The 13684-nt window shown below is 41.5% G+C and overlaps 1 protein-coding gene across 1 annotated transcript; it reads left to right on the top strand.

Annotated features, from left to right (window-relative positions):
• The first annotated feature begins 2891 nt into the window (after window positions 1-2891).
• Window positions 2892-5888, top strand: LOC134194339 (nephrocystin-3-like). The gene is made up of 8 exons (XM_062663266.1): window positions 2892-2910; window positions 3019-3144; window positions 3237-3362; window positions 3427-3552; window positions 3896-4018; window positions 5267-5383; window positions 5484-5609; window positions 5674-5888. Exons 1-8 carry the CDS (start codon window positions 2892-2894, stop codon window positions 5793-5795), a joined length of 885 nt encoding a protein of 294 aa, XP_062519250.1. The 3' UTR covers window positions 5796-5888.
• Window positions 5889-13684: the final 7796 nt, after the last annotated feature.

Below are 13684 nucleotides of genomic sequence, written 5' to 3'. Positions count from 1 at the left end.
CTCGCTTTTACGTACTCATGACACGGGAGCAATATATATATATATATATATATATATATATATATATATATATATATATATATAGACTATCATACCAACAGTCTCTTGTCTCTACCTCAAACGTTGACCCTGCTACACACCACAATACTTTACTGAATTAATGTCCTTGATCCTACTGTAACTCAACTCAACAGCGCAAAAACACAACAGTGCAACAACACAACAGCGCAACAACACAACAGCGCAACAACACGATAGCGTAGCAGTCATATTTGCATTTAAGCAGTTAGTAGCCCCGTACTAAGAAATGACAAAAAGAGGGAAGGAACACCAGGCAATACCGTTTCAGCGCTTGCTCCTCGCCTTAAGGATTACCCTGTGCTGGAGTGAGTGTAACTGCCCGTTGCTTCGTTCTTCGGGTGCTTCTCTCAAACGTCCGACCTGTGTCCTCGTCTTCCGCAGACTGAGCATGCGTGCTTGAATGTGCAATAAGGAGCTCCCTTGCAGTTCCTCGGTTTCATAGCCGGCAGATCGGGCGAGAGTAGAAATCCACGTGGAGCTCTGTTCATACCACATATCGACGAGGCGTCGGCGCCGGTAACATTGCGCTCGATGTTGCGGATGGAAACCGCGGAGGCGGACCGGCCAACAGCGCGTATTTAGCTGACGTATATTCGCCCTCGAGGCAGGACTCGCACGCGCTGATGAACTGACGTTCTGACAGGAAGAAGGTGGTGTACATTGGCGGTATCGGGCTTCCATATCTAGGCGGGGTCGGCGGCGGCGTACTTTCGAAACATTGCATCGTACATGCGACAACTATTTCGTTTGTTCCGTTAAGCCTCTCACACGATGAGTCTTATGTAGGCGAGTAAATCTCGAATGCGACTCGGTCGCGACTCGCTCAGAACTGCACTGCGGGTCGTTAAACACTGCACCCAATTTAGAAGACCGGTCACTCGACGTGAGCGCTTCTTCGTTGTGGCTCTGTCACTGGTCTCTGCCTCGTTCCGACGTCACAGCTGTAAGCTGTCAGGGAGCAGCTCTGCCGTGTCCACGAACTCTTCCACCCGAATTTTTTGGACAATGTTTAGAGACACTGGAACAAATGCTTCTGCTAGGAAGAAGAACGTTGTTGCTTGCAGAGCTGCAGCAGACATTTCGCCAACCGGGCCCTCGGGTTTCGCCGCCAGAAGCGGGACATGACACAGCACATCTGCTGCTAGCGTTTCTCCTAGACAATACCTGCAGAAATGGACACAGGCATCACCTTTCCTACGGTCACACTGCTCGTACCAGCTGCAATCGGTTGAGACCAGTTACGCCTCTCACACACCGACATCAATTGCTTGCCTTTTTCAGCTGGGCACGAAAGCCTGTTGGCCGCTCTGACCTGCTTGCTCTGTCATCTATCTGCAGCTTCTTCAGCGGCATGCTGCCATCACGTCTAATGTCGGAAAAAAGGTTCTGTTGCCCGCTTTGGCCCGCTACCTCTGGCGGCTGCTCTGGCCCGCTAGCTCTGTTGGCCGCTTTGGCCCTCTAGCTTTGTTCTTTGCCAACAACGTCTCCCGTGACAGTCATTTTGTCTGGCCATGGAAAGAGATTCATTTAGCCGCTCTGGCCCGCTGGCTCCATACTCCTCTAGCTACCATTCGTGAGGCAACATAAGTATCCCTCCTCAGCTCATATCGCCGTTTGGTTGCCACTTCACATTCAGTGGGCTGCTCAAGAGCACGCTACACGCTTTTATTCTATCTCAAAAATTATTTAGATCCCATTAGTTAATACGTCTCTTATGCCGGCTATTGCTTGCTTGTTGTCGCTTTTTGCCGTCTGCTCCATGCCTTCGCTTGGTACAGTAACAAGCTGGCACTACATGCTACCCATGCATGTTTTTGCCACTTCGCAGTGAGTCGATCAATAATATGATGCGTACCAATACATGTCTTGACATCTGGCTATTGCTCGGCCACTTCGTTACATACTGCATGTAACAATAGTTGTTAGTCGGCATGCTTATTACCACGCCCTATAAATGCATGCTTGATATCTGCTCACCTGTGGTTGGTGAACAGGTCGCCGTTTTGTAGAACACCCACCCAAGAGCAGGCTAGCAATCACGAGCGCTACTCGCGTTATACTCCATGCACCCGCTCGCTACTAGCTAAATACTCGATATTTTCTAACGTGAGGCCGGATCATCTGATCTCGCCCCACTTGAAGCCGAAGCCTGCTGGCTAAACGAAGCGATCGCCTTTGCTGTTGTCTCTTCGATGATCGCCTTCAAGTGATCGGTCGAAAGAACTACTGCTGTCGTCTGCTGCTTTTCCATCGAAAGCGTTAAGAAACAGAAAGGCTCGTTGCTTGGTCGAAAGCTAGTTAAACTGATAGACGCGTACATCGTCTTTCATATAAGGAGTGCTGCGGCACTACACGTGTTTCGCACCCTCACAGTGCGGGAAATCTTGTTCGGTCTCAAGCTATCTACATACACTTATATTACGTGTGTTACAGTGCTCAGCACCGTTTACGCAAGGAGAATTCAACTGCCTTTAACTGTACTCCAACTCTATTTCAGTAAAAATCTATAAGAGTGGGCGCGTCCCTTAGCATCGTTTAGCTCCAAGTTCTAGAGGTCACACTACGCTCTTGGACATGCGACAGAAAAACATACATAGGGTACTGCATACGTACAATATAGACTTCTCCTATTTACTCGAGCACCTAAGAACTGAGAAATACGTACTAATAACGTTGTATTGAGTTCGGAATTTCTAATTTGAGGACATGAATAAAAGAAATATATCAATATTTATTTATCTGTAATCTGCCAAGCAACAATTGAGAGCAAACATTTATCACAAAAGATGTTGGAAATTAAATTATTAGACATGGTGACAAAAGCAAGCTGTAAACAGAAGGTAAACACGATTGTTATTCAATAGTCCTGGTTAAAATAAAGGAATTTAGATTATATTACTGTACACAGAATTATATTATACTATAATTGTATGTTAGGTCTATATAACCTCGCTCTCACATATCAAGAATGGGGAAAATACGACGAGGCGATAGAGAAATACAAGGAGTCGCTCGATTTGACAAGTCAATCCAATGACGAAAATCAAGTGGGAAAATCTAATAGTACGTACATGAAAAGATGCAGCGATTTTTGCTTTCCTACATGTTGGAATATTTAAAAGATGGAAATTATAAGTCAATGTTTACTATTTTAGCTCTCATGAATCTTGGTTACTGCTACATGGAGATCAGGAAACTTAAGGAAAGTTTGTGTTCACTGAAGAAAGCAGTTAAAATCAGCCGATCATGTTACTTATCTCCTCATCCCTCCTTGGCACTTGGTAAGAATTCTTGAGTCATAAAAGATAGAAATACATATTTATTAATATTATCATGTTTCCCTAGCTATACGTTACCTTTCCTATACGAAACTCCTCCTTGACAGAAAAGATGAAGCTTGGAAATTGGCAAGAGAAGCGTTGGATATTGCAAGCGTATCATTAAAGTCATCACCTGCTCAATTAGCCTTGTGTGAGTACAGTAGTCTAGACATTCTTTCTATCGTAATGATTTGTAGACCAGACCGCTCCTACTCACGTAACACAACGTGAAATTTATGGATGCTAAATGTATATTGGTTTAACGTGCAGCCGTGTCTCGTTATGTATCCAAGGCAAAGTGGTGACGACAATATAAAAAAAGTCTATCCAACAGACGATAGCAATTTACTAAAGCACTGGGAAAAATTAATACAATGCAGAAAAATACATGCAGAAAAGCGTGACACAACAAATTTATCTACAATCATTGTGATATCCCGTATTTGGCTAGAAGTCTTATAAATGTCAGATGCTTACTACGTCATGTGTTACAGATATGAACTGTGTCGCTCGTTGTTGTTCATTGCGAGAAGACTCCATAGTGTGGTATCAGAAATCTCACAAATTGCTGCAACAACTACCTTCTTCACCTATAAGAGACGATGTCCTTGCAACAAGTTAGTATTGCATATCTTTTCACACTGCACGCCACTTGCTTTTCAACATCCAAAATGCATCGACCGGTTAAGTACATCAGATGGTGGGTACTAATTGGTCTGAAACTTTAGTGCGACAATTCTATTTTATCTCGATCATAATTTGTTGCTTGCAAAGTAAGTTATCTTTCACGCCAAATTTCGATAGCTAAATAATTTTTAGAAAACTTATCAATAGATTGTCAGCAAGGACGATAATATGAATCAAACGTTTGCATTTGGTGATGACAAGATATAAAGTTGTGGTATGATCTCTTCATGCGCAGACGTATGGAGTTAGTAAAATTTCTATTTACAAGCAACGTGTGTACCGACCATTGAAAAACTGTTAAACAATCGTGTTACATATAGGAACTCGTGTTCTAAAGTGTCTAGAGAGATCAGAAATATTATTAGAACTCTTAGAAGAAACGTGGCTAACAATGCGAGGGACAAAATTGTTTATAATCTGATTTTTAGAACTAAGATTTTCTTATATTGCTACAAAACATAAATAATAAAGTTGCTGTAAACAAAACGAAATGCGCAAATTCGGAGTGTGAGGTGCGTGTGCGGGCGTACGTGCTTGTGTTTGAGTCTGTTGTGTTGTGTGTGTGTGTGTGTGTGTGTGTGTGTGTGTGTGTGTGTGTGTGTGTGTGTGTGTGTGTGTGTGTTTGTGTGTGTGTTTGTGTGTGTGTGTGTGTGTGTGTGTGTGTGTGTGTGTGTGTGTGTTTGTGTGTGTGTGTGTGTGTATGTGTGTGTGTGTGTGTGTTTGTGCGTGCAAATATGGTTTGTCTTAAGAAAAAACGTTGAAAGTCAGTTGTAATCACATAACAATTAATTCAATATAGAACATTTATGAAGACAACATTCTGCGGACTAAAAATCAAGGTGCAGCCATTCAACGACATGCAAAAGGAAATTAAATTAGCCCGTTAGCTAATTAGAGAAACCGTATACCAATAATAGTTTTAGTAGATGTAAGCACTGCTATTCGATATGTGGTGTTAATACTTGAAAAAATTCATGAAAGAGGAAAATAGATTTGCAAAAGAGGGTAGTGGAAAAAAGTAGACGGTGTTGCAATTATTCTACAACAGCTACGTGATGTTTCTCAATGAAGCAAACCTGCACGCAAAGCTTAAGAATGATGTTGAGATAATTAGATAAAAGAACCTAGATTATATTACTGTATACAAAATTTAAATGTCATGCATGGTTGTGTTCCAGCGCTAAATAGCCTTGCTCTCGAATACCAAAGAGAGGGGAAATACGCCGAGGCGATAAAGACATTCGAAGAGTCGAAAAGGCGATGCAATGACGGGAATCTAGTGAGAAGGGCTACGGGTACGTATACGTGGAAAGATGCAACGATTATTGCTTTCCTAATTGTACATGTTTGAATATTTGAATGATAAAAATTATAAGTCATTGTTTTCTATTTTAGTTCTCACGAATATTGGTGGCTGCTACAGAGAGAGCGGGAACCTTGAGAAAAGTTTGAGTGAACTGGAGGAGGCAGTCACAATCAGCCGATCATGCTACTCATCTTCTCATCCTTCCTTGGCGGCTGGTAAGAAATCCTGAGTCATAAAAGATAGGAACACATATTTATTAATATTATTATGTTTACCTAGCTATACTTCAACTTTCCTATACGTACCATTTACTTGACAGAAACGTTGAAGCTAGGAAATTGGCAAGAGAAGCGTTGGATATTGCAAACGTGCCATTACCGTCATCACATTCTCAATTGTAGTCTAGACTTTCTTTCTATAGTAATAATCTGTAGACAGCGATCACTCACGCAACATCACGTAATCATTTTGGATGCTAAATATATTGGTTTGACGTGCAGCTGTCTCGTTATGTTCCCAACTTGGTGACGACAATCTTGAGAATGTGTTTATCAAACGGATGATACACAATTTACGAAACATTGCAAAGAAATGAATAACCTTTTATCAATTGCGTTCTAGCTAGAGAGACCGTAAAATACTATAGAGTTTTATGCACGTTTTATTCTGTATCCTCTCTCAATTTCCACTCAACATGTCGCCTCGTACTAAAGGGGCGGTGGAGCGACTCGCAGGTTGGAGCGACTCGCAGGTTGGAGCGGGACGTCCCAGTACATGAACTACAAGAACTACGAGTCTATTGTCTGCTTCAGAGTATCTATAGTCTTCTTACAAAAACAAAGGTTGTACTCAAAGGTGGTGTGAACGAGCCCCCTTAGGTCTCCTGGATTCGTCGCTCCTGCTACAAAATTAATATCAATTGTTAACTAGGAGATACAAAGATGAAGACATTCCTCTGACAGACCACGTTCAGGCACACACTTTATCGCTCACTCATTATAACATTCTAACAAATCTATTTATAATCATTGTGATATAACGAATGTCTTTATAGAACGTCTCTAAGATCTTTAGTGCGCATTAACTAACCACGACCTTTACCGCACGCTAAGTCGCTCTATAGTGTATTTTATGCATCATATTTTTGACATCTGCTGCAGTTTTTCGCTTAGCCAGCCCAAGGGCGTCCCTTACGTATGAGCTAAGGTAGTCTTGGTTATTATTGTATGTAATCTCGAGTTCTTTAACTGTGTATTGAGGTCGCGTGTATCGCGTACACGACGTAGCTTACGTGTGGCTTACACGCAATTTAAGAGTGAAAACGTTGTGTAAAGTATATTTGCACGAGTTTACCTTCTAGTCTAAGCGCGTGTAAGCGCATGAAACGAATACCGTAACGCATGCGTATAAACAACGGCATAATAACACGCATTCGTGAGCTTACATTACGGTGACAAGGAAACCACGCATTACCATGCAGTTTAAATGCGGTATCGCAGCAGATGTAAGCAAGGGTTACATACAATGTATATCCATGGTCGAAACACAATGATTTGAGATCAGAATCAAGAACTTAGTTGTGAAACGGCACGGGTAAGGTATGAGAGTAAAGACATAAACCTGGCACTGCCAACGGTTCTTCGAGGTCGCAAATCATAGCTTTCTCATCGTTGTAACAACTGTAAAAGGGAAACGTAATGTATAGATGATCTTGAGTCGCAATTTGTTCTCATAAACTTTAGGAGTAGGACATCGAAGTCGTATGGTACTGAACGACAGATGTCACAGAGCATCGTGCGATTCCTAAATGATGTGCAGTTGATACGCTCACCCGTGACCGTCAACGCGAAATCACAGGTGGAACCCTGTGAAAGAAGACGTCCCCCGTCCGGAAGTGGAAACGGGAGACTAGCGCGTACATCTGATAGCGGACTAGTTTTCAATAAAAAACTTTTGCGATTTAACACAGCCTAATTCGGCAAGGACTACTATTAGTCCACACGTAAATGTCAAATGCACGTAAAATCATGATAATTTACCCGTTGAAAGCCTGTTTCAGACACATGCAGAGCAGACTGCCAGTTTGCTTAATTTGCTTTCACATTCTAACATGTCTCGACGTGACCATCTATATTTACTTTCTACACATTCCAAATAGTCGACAATACAGTAATTATAGCTATAGATTACTTCCGGACGCATCAGGTGACCAACAGCGCAACTCATATACCGTGCGCTAGACATATTGTAGCGACTTTACTATTCCACGTACGACAAACAATCAAAATCGTTTGCCAAGATTAGCGACGGACGATTAGAACTAAACTACTTGCTGCTGTAAATCTCAAAACTGTGATATTGTAATTCTTAGTAATTGATACTGTCATGTATATAGCCCAGCCCTGCACCATAGAGGCCATTGCATAAAATTATGTGTTTGTTGTCATACCAAAAATGTACAGTGCCCTAAAGCTGTCAGTAAATTACACAAACAAAACAAAGATAGAATAGATATCAAGACGTGACATACAGGTAACGTACGTTGAAGACCACCTCATTGCAACTATGCAGTGACCGATGAAGGTGCAGCAGCTGCTCTCGTTTCAACTTTTCACTCCCTTCTAAAAACCATGTAGAGCACTTTGCTCTGGATTGAATAACGATTACACATTCCAAGCCCTTTCTTGATGACTTTCCTCAACGCTATATCTACAGTTTGACATGTAGATTACTTGTCGAAACACTTTAGATAGTAAGCTGTCCATTCACAACTGTCCTCCATGTTCTCTCTTCCTCGTCCAATCTTCTAGAAATTGCAGCAGCCATTAATCAAAAGATCCATAATTTTCCTCTTTATAATAGCTTTCTAAAGAAATGGCATCATCACGAACGCTATTGAACTAAACATCTAAAGATGCGGAGCAGACTTAGTCACACGTAAACGTTGGCCATCAAGCTAAAGACGTGGACTGTGCTAAGAAATAGACCTCTCACCGGTGTAGCATGGCCATCAAGATTGGAGAGGCTAATAAATTAGACTGCAAACCATGCCCATTTTAACTTGCAAAGTCACGCCTAATTTCTACTCTTACTTTTCTCTCACATGCAGTTTGTATAAACATATATAAGTAAATATAGTATCGATTTCAGGTTACAAATAGACTGCAGGACTGAGTGCCGTCAGTGTGCGTATTAAAAGGAGTGGAAGCACTGGTAATTACAGTTCACGGCAAAAGGATTTCAAGGCTCGCTGTGATATAGTCAAATTAAATGGCATCTCGATGACAATACAATCTAAACTAGTGATTATTACAAACCAGCTTTGACCAATTCTAACATTTTGTATTTAGCTAGACTAACCTGAGCACAAAGTAGAGGAATTAAGTACGGAGTTAGCTGTGCATGCAAATCGGTAGCTGTCGGAGATTCAATTCCCTGGTCAATATCGGGTTGTCGACCTTAAAATTAATTGAAAATATCCAGACTTATGTCTTATTGATGCGGTCTTCTGTGACTCTGCCATTGCCGGATAGTGTAGCAAAACAAGGATGGGCATGCGCACTTCACTACGACTGTTTGACACTGCTGGTTCTATCATACTAAAATAACGATGTGTATTGTCAAAAAAAGTCAACGTCGTCGTCAACATACCACTCTAAGACTAAGAGGACTGTTTAATTAGTAACTTAATTAACTTGTGTTCTGCTTGATGCGGAGTGACACGCCCAAAATGTTTGTGGGGCTGTAGCCTCCCTCAGTCCCTCTCCCCCGACGCTACGCCGGTGGACCTCTTGTAGAAAACTACAACTCTAGACACTCTTCTTCACATTCAATTTCTTCTGCACAAGTTTCTCACGCACAGACAACATAGACTGAAGTCAGCCCAAAAACAGTTGGAGAAATCAGTGCGATGTCATCAGCATAAGCTAATTATAGCTATGCATGGATGAAAGTCGAAAGCCCGGTCGTGTTCCTTATTAGCAATTTGAATGCATGGTGTTACTGAAGAGAAAATGAGTAGCCGTTTCGCCATGGATGAAACGACAGAGGCTATTGGAGGTCGCAAACGCAATCATGAAAGTACGAAAACCCAGGATCCGCGACAGTATATAGGGTGGTACAGTACCAAACCTACGAAAAAGAACTAGAAGGTCAGTTTTATGTCTCTCTTTCTACTGTTCGCTTTACTTTTGCCTGTCTTTTGTTGGGTTTGTTTCTGATCATGCATGACCATGCTGGTCTGGCTGTGGCTCGAGTCCTTGTTTATTTCTGTATCTCCATGTCGTGTTTTCGATTGACTGTTCGTTTGACTTGCTCCCGGCATGCAGTAAATGAATTACATTTTCATGCATAAATTGCTAGCTTGCTCAAACAGATCAGTCTGGTTCGTAAGATTTCTTGTAAGTATCGAAAATAAATCTTGCCTCAGATGTGCTGGTTTATAAATTAATTATCTCTTTCGCCCAGCGAACACCAAAAGTTTCGCTACGCGAGACTAAAAGCATGGCGCCATAACTTCGCCTAATTAGCAATATGATCCGAAGCTCTGTCAGGACCGCATCCCCAATATATATTGCATGGGTAGCTGCTGTACGAAGTGTGCAAAATTTGTCCAGTAGTATGTACCGAGCATGCATGTATTGTATCCAGCTCTCGGTCTCTAATTTGAAACAGGTAACGTTTAGAAATTGGGGAGCTAGATTTCCCAACGCTACGGAACACGCCCACTACTTGTTGGCGTAGACTGATGTTGTACTTATGCATACCCGTATACACTGTACATACGTATGTAATTAAATCAAATTAACTACATACATATACACGTGTGCATGGAAACACCCGGTTGAAACCAGAGGGATTAGGCAGAGCGTGGCCCAACAGGCGCGGCGTTACCCCTTTCGAGACAGAAAGTATAGTACACGAAGAAGCACCAAACAGCTAGGAATTTCATCTTCTAAGTGGCATATTCATTCGATGATTACAAACCGGCAGTCACGTGTAAGTGCCATACCTCCATTTATATTCAATTTCGCAAGAACCCAGAGCCGGAAAAGTTTTAATATTAATTGACAGCTCTATATTAGTATTACGTAATTATTTTTTGTTTGCTGACGTCACATTGCCGATCCCCTAAAGTGCGCCTATATATAATTAATTAAAATCTGTGCCAGTTTGAAGATCTTTGCAAGAACATAAAATTTGCAATTTCTGCAATTTTTTCAATTTTCTATAGCTTCCTTCAAGATCTCGTAATTTTCTTTCAAGATCTTAGCGCGCGTGAGAGAGCCGGACTGCATTATAACCTACAAGCTTTGATTTTCAAATATCATTTGTATATTTATTTTACCGAACTTGAAAAATGCATATACATAATTCAAGATGGATTCCGAGGCTACTCATTGCGCAACAGTGTACCCCTTTAATTGTGTTCAGTGGCTCTCACCATGTAACAGCACACATGTGTGCACGTAGTCTCGTGTAGCCATATGACGTGGATGAGACGGTCTGGCTACGCGAGATTAGTTTGCAGGATGCACGTCGTACAAAATATAGACTATGCAACGTGTATAGTATAATCATTACTGTTTATCTCAGATCTGGCACAAGATGAGCATTGCAACTGAACAGGGCAAACAAGAAGCAGACGAAGGATACGAATTGTTACCCAAGAAAGATGTTTCATCACAAAATGTTGATGGCAAACCTCTTTCTGTTCCCACGCGTCAATTATCTGCCATCTTTTCTGATATCTATGAGGTAACTCACACATACGCAGCGGACCGTCAGTGTCCGCGTATATCTAGACTATAGCACAGCACTCTACACAATTGTCACAACGAACGAATGGCACTCTTCTAACCGATCGAGGCTTAATAATAAGCTAGTTGCATGTTGTAGTACGCTTTTACTCGATGGCGTCGTTTCTATGGCCGATCGAGAGGTCCTTGCCCCTATAGACCTTTGGAATGCCATGGATTTTAGACAGTACATACTTTCCTTTGTCATTATACTTACGTGCATGACTTGCATAAGCAGCTGAACTGTGATATGTGGAGTACAGTAGAATTCTTAGCAATTAAGAAGCCTCACGAGTGTCATACTATACATACATGTCTCTGATTCTATGCAGTTAATTGAGTTTGATGTCAATTAGCGGGCAGTCAGCATGTCCCCAAACAATGCATGGAAGTTGTCATGACGACGGGTCTTTAGTATGTTGCCGCTGCTTGTTTTAATTAATATTGCAAGCATATTTAATTAACTACAAAGCAATAATAATAATAATCATATATCCCGACATTGATTGCAGTTATTCAAGACGTTCTAGTTGTTTGTGCCATTTAAGAAATTTGCAAATATCTAGATGGCTAAAGATTACTGATTGTAGTTTTATTCTTAAACTCGGCGTAATTGATTTAATTGGCTCTTTCAAGCGGCTGCTTTGGAAATTATTTTGAAATTTCTAGATCACAGGAAATCACTACTACATTAACTAGTAAACTGTGTGTGTGTGTGTGTGTGTGTGTGTGTGTGTGTGTGTGTGTGTGTGCGTGCGTACGTGCGAGTGTGTGTGTGTGCGTGCGTGCGTGGGTCGTGCATGGGTGTGTGCGTGCGTGCGTGCGTGTCTGCGCCTCTGTGAGTGTGTTCCTGTAAAATCAGCCTCTATAATTTCAATAAATTGCTTTATCAATTGTTAGGATAAATCAACAACTACCGCTCTTCAAAATCAACTTCAAACAAGAAAGGAATTCGAATTGTTTCAGTCACCAGGAGAAGCACAAATCAAGCGCAAAAAGCATCTCAACTCTCTCCTAACTGCAACCGCTTTTCCACTCTTCATGGCAATTATCGTCACAGTCATCAAAGATGGACGTAACTACACATTCTACACTACACTCATGCCTCTACTCTTCTTGAGTCTTGCACTACAAATAGCCATCGCAATCGCAATTGTTATTAGAAATGGTATGGTTCATATCAACCATCTCCTGGACGTTGAGGCTGCAACTATGGTGAAGAGACGAAGTATTGCAAAACTAAAAGCTCGGTTTGACTTGTCTTTGCAAATTGCCACGACGGTGTCTATTGCTCTCAATATGGCAGTTCACGCATTTTTTGCTGCTCGCGTGTTGGAAACAGGTGGAGGAACATCGACAGGCAACGGTACCAAGTAGCAACTATACTACATACAATAACTAAACTGTATGCAGTGGGGATTGGAAGTTAAAGCATGATCATACGTTTTGTTTTGGCCGAGTACTTAGAACACAGAGTAAGCTTTCAGAGCTTGTCTGGGCTAATTTAATTAAAATATTGGCGCGACACTGGCCAGGGCAAGCCAACACTTTAGCTACACCATGGATTTTTATTAGTGTACGAAAGATGGGATCAATGTAGAAACCCATAGGACACCCAAATACATATATCATACATGCACGTACACTCAACATGCATCTCTAGGTCGATCTTTGTTAATTCATTTGGCTAAATATTTTCTACTTGAAAGTTGTTAATTGAGCCATATACAGTTATTAGAGGTCTCTGCATATCCGGTCACATGATTAATATATCTCTCCCGGTCCTGGTATGTGTATAGTCGCGTGACGTTTGCAAGGCTACATCGTCGATGCACAATGGTACGCAATGACATTTGATTCTGTGCTCGTGTAGATACAACGGTTGCTTTCACGTTTGAAAAGAGATGGTAAACCAACTACAATCAAACGTGAATTATAGCGAAACATGGTAGACCAACTCCAATCCAACGTGAAAGCAACCGTTGTATAGCGTTTTCTCAACACTATCAGCGAATTTCGTTGGTTTCAATTGCAAAAAATTTGCGATGGCATGTAAGGTAGTTAAAAAGTTTGACGGTATTCCGGTTGTTTGTCGTTTACGGTATTCGCGTGTGTCTTAATTCGTGTTCGTCTGCGCTCTGGTTACACGTACACATTAGCATGTTTAACTCCGAAGCTGTCACGTGACGACAACTGTTTCAATACTTTTTCGCTCTTACTACATACTGTAGCAGAGTAGTAAATAATATATTAGGCTTTGAACAAAGATCAATCACTGCATGGAAATATCTTTACATATAGGAGTGACCATTTAAAAAGCAATGCACATGCATGCATTGCAAAGAGCAAGCACCTAGTAGTTTCAGACGAAATGTCCACATAACAAATTTACTGTTAGTGTTACATCTAGGACTGGACTGCAACGCATTCCATAAAGAAAGCGGTCGCAGTCGCAGCTGTTGTATTTTAGGATACCAAGGATCGAAGTGTAC

Source organism: Corticium candelabrum, chromosome 18 (assembly GCF_963422355.1).
Source record: "Corticium candelabrum chromosome 18, ooCorCand1.1, whole genome shotgun sequence".
NCBI classification, from domain to species: Eukaryota; Metazoa; Porifera; class Homoscleromorpha; order Homosclerophorida; family Plakinidae; genus Corticium; species Corticium candelabrum.
Note: the sequence above shows the minus strand (reverse complement) of the source record. Positions and strands in the feature narration are given on the sequence as shown.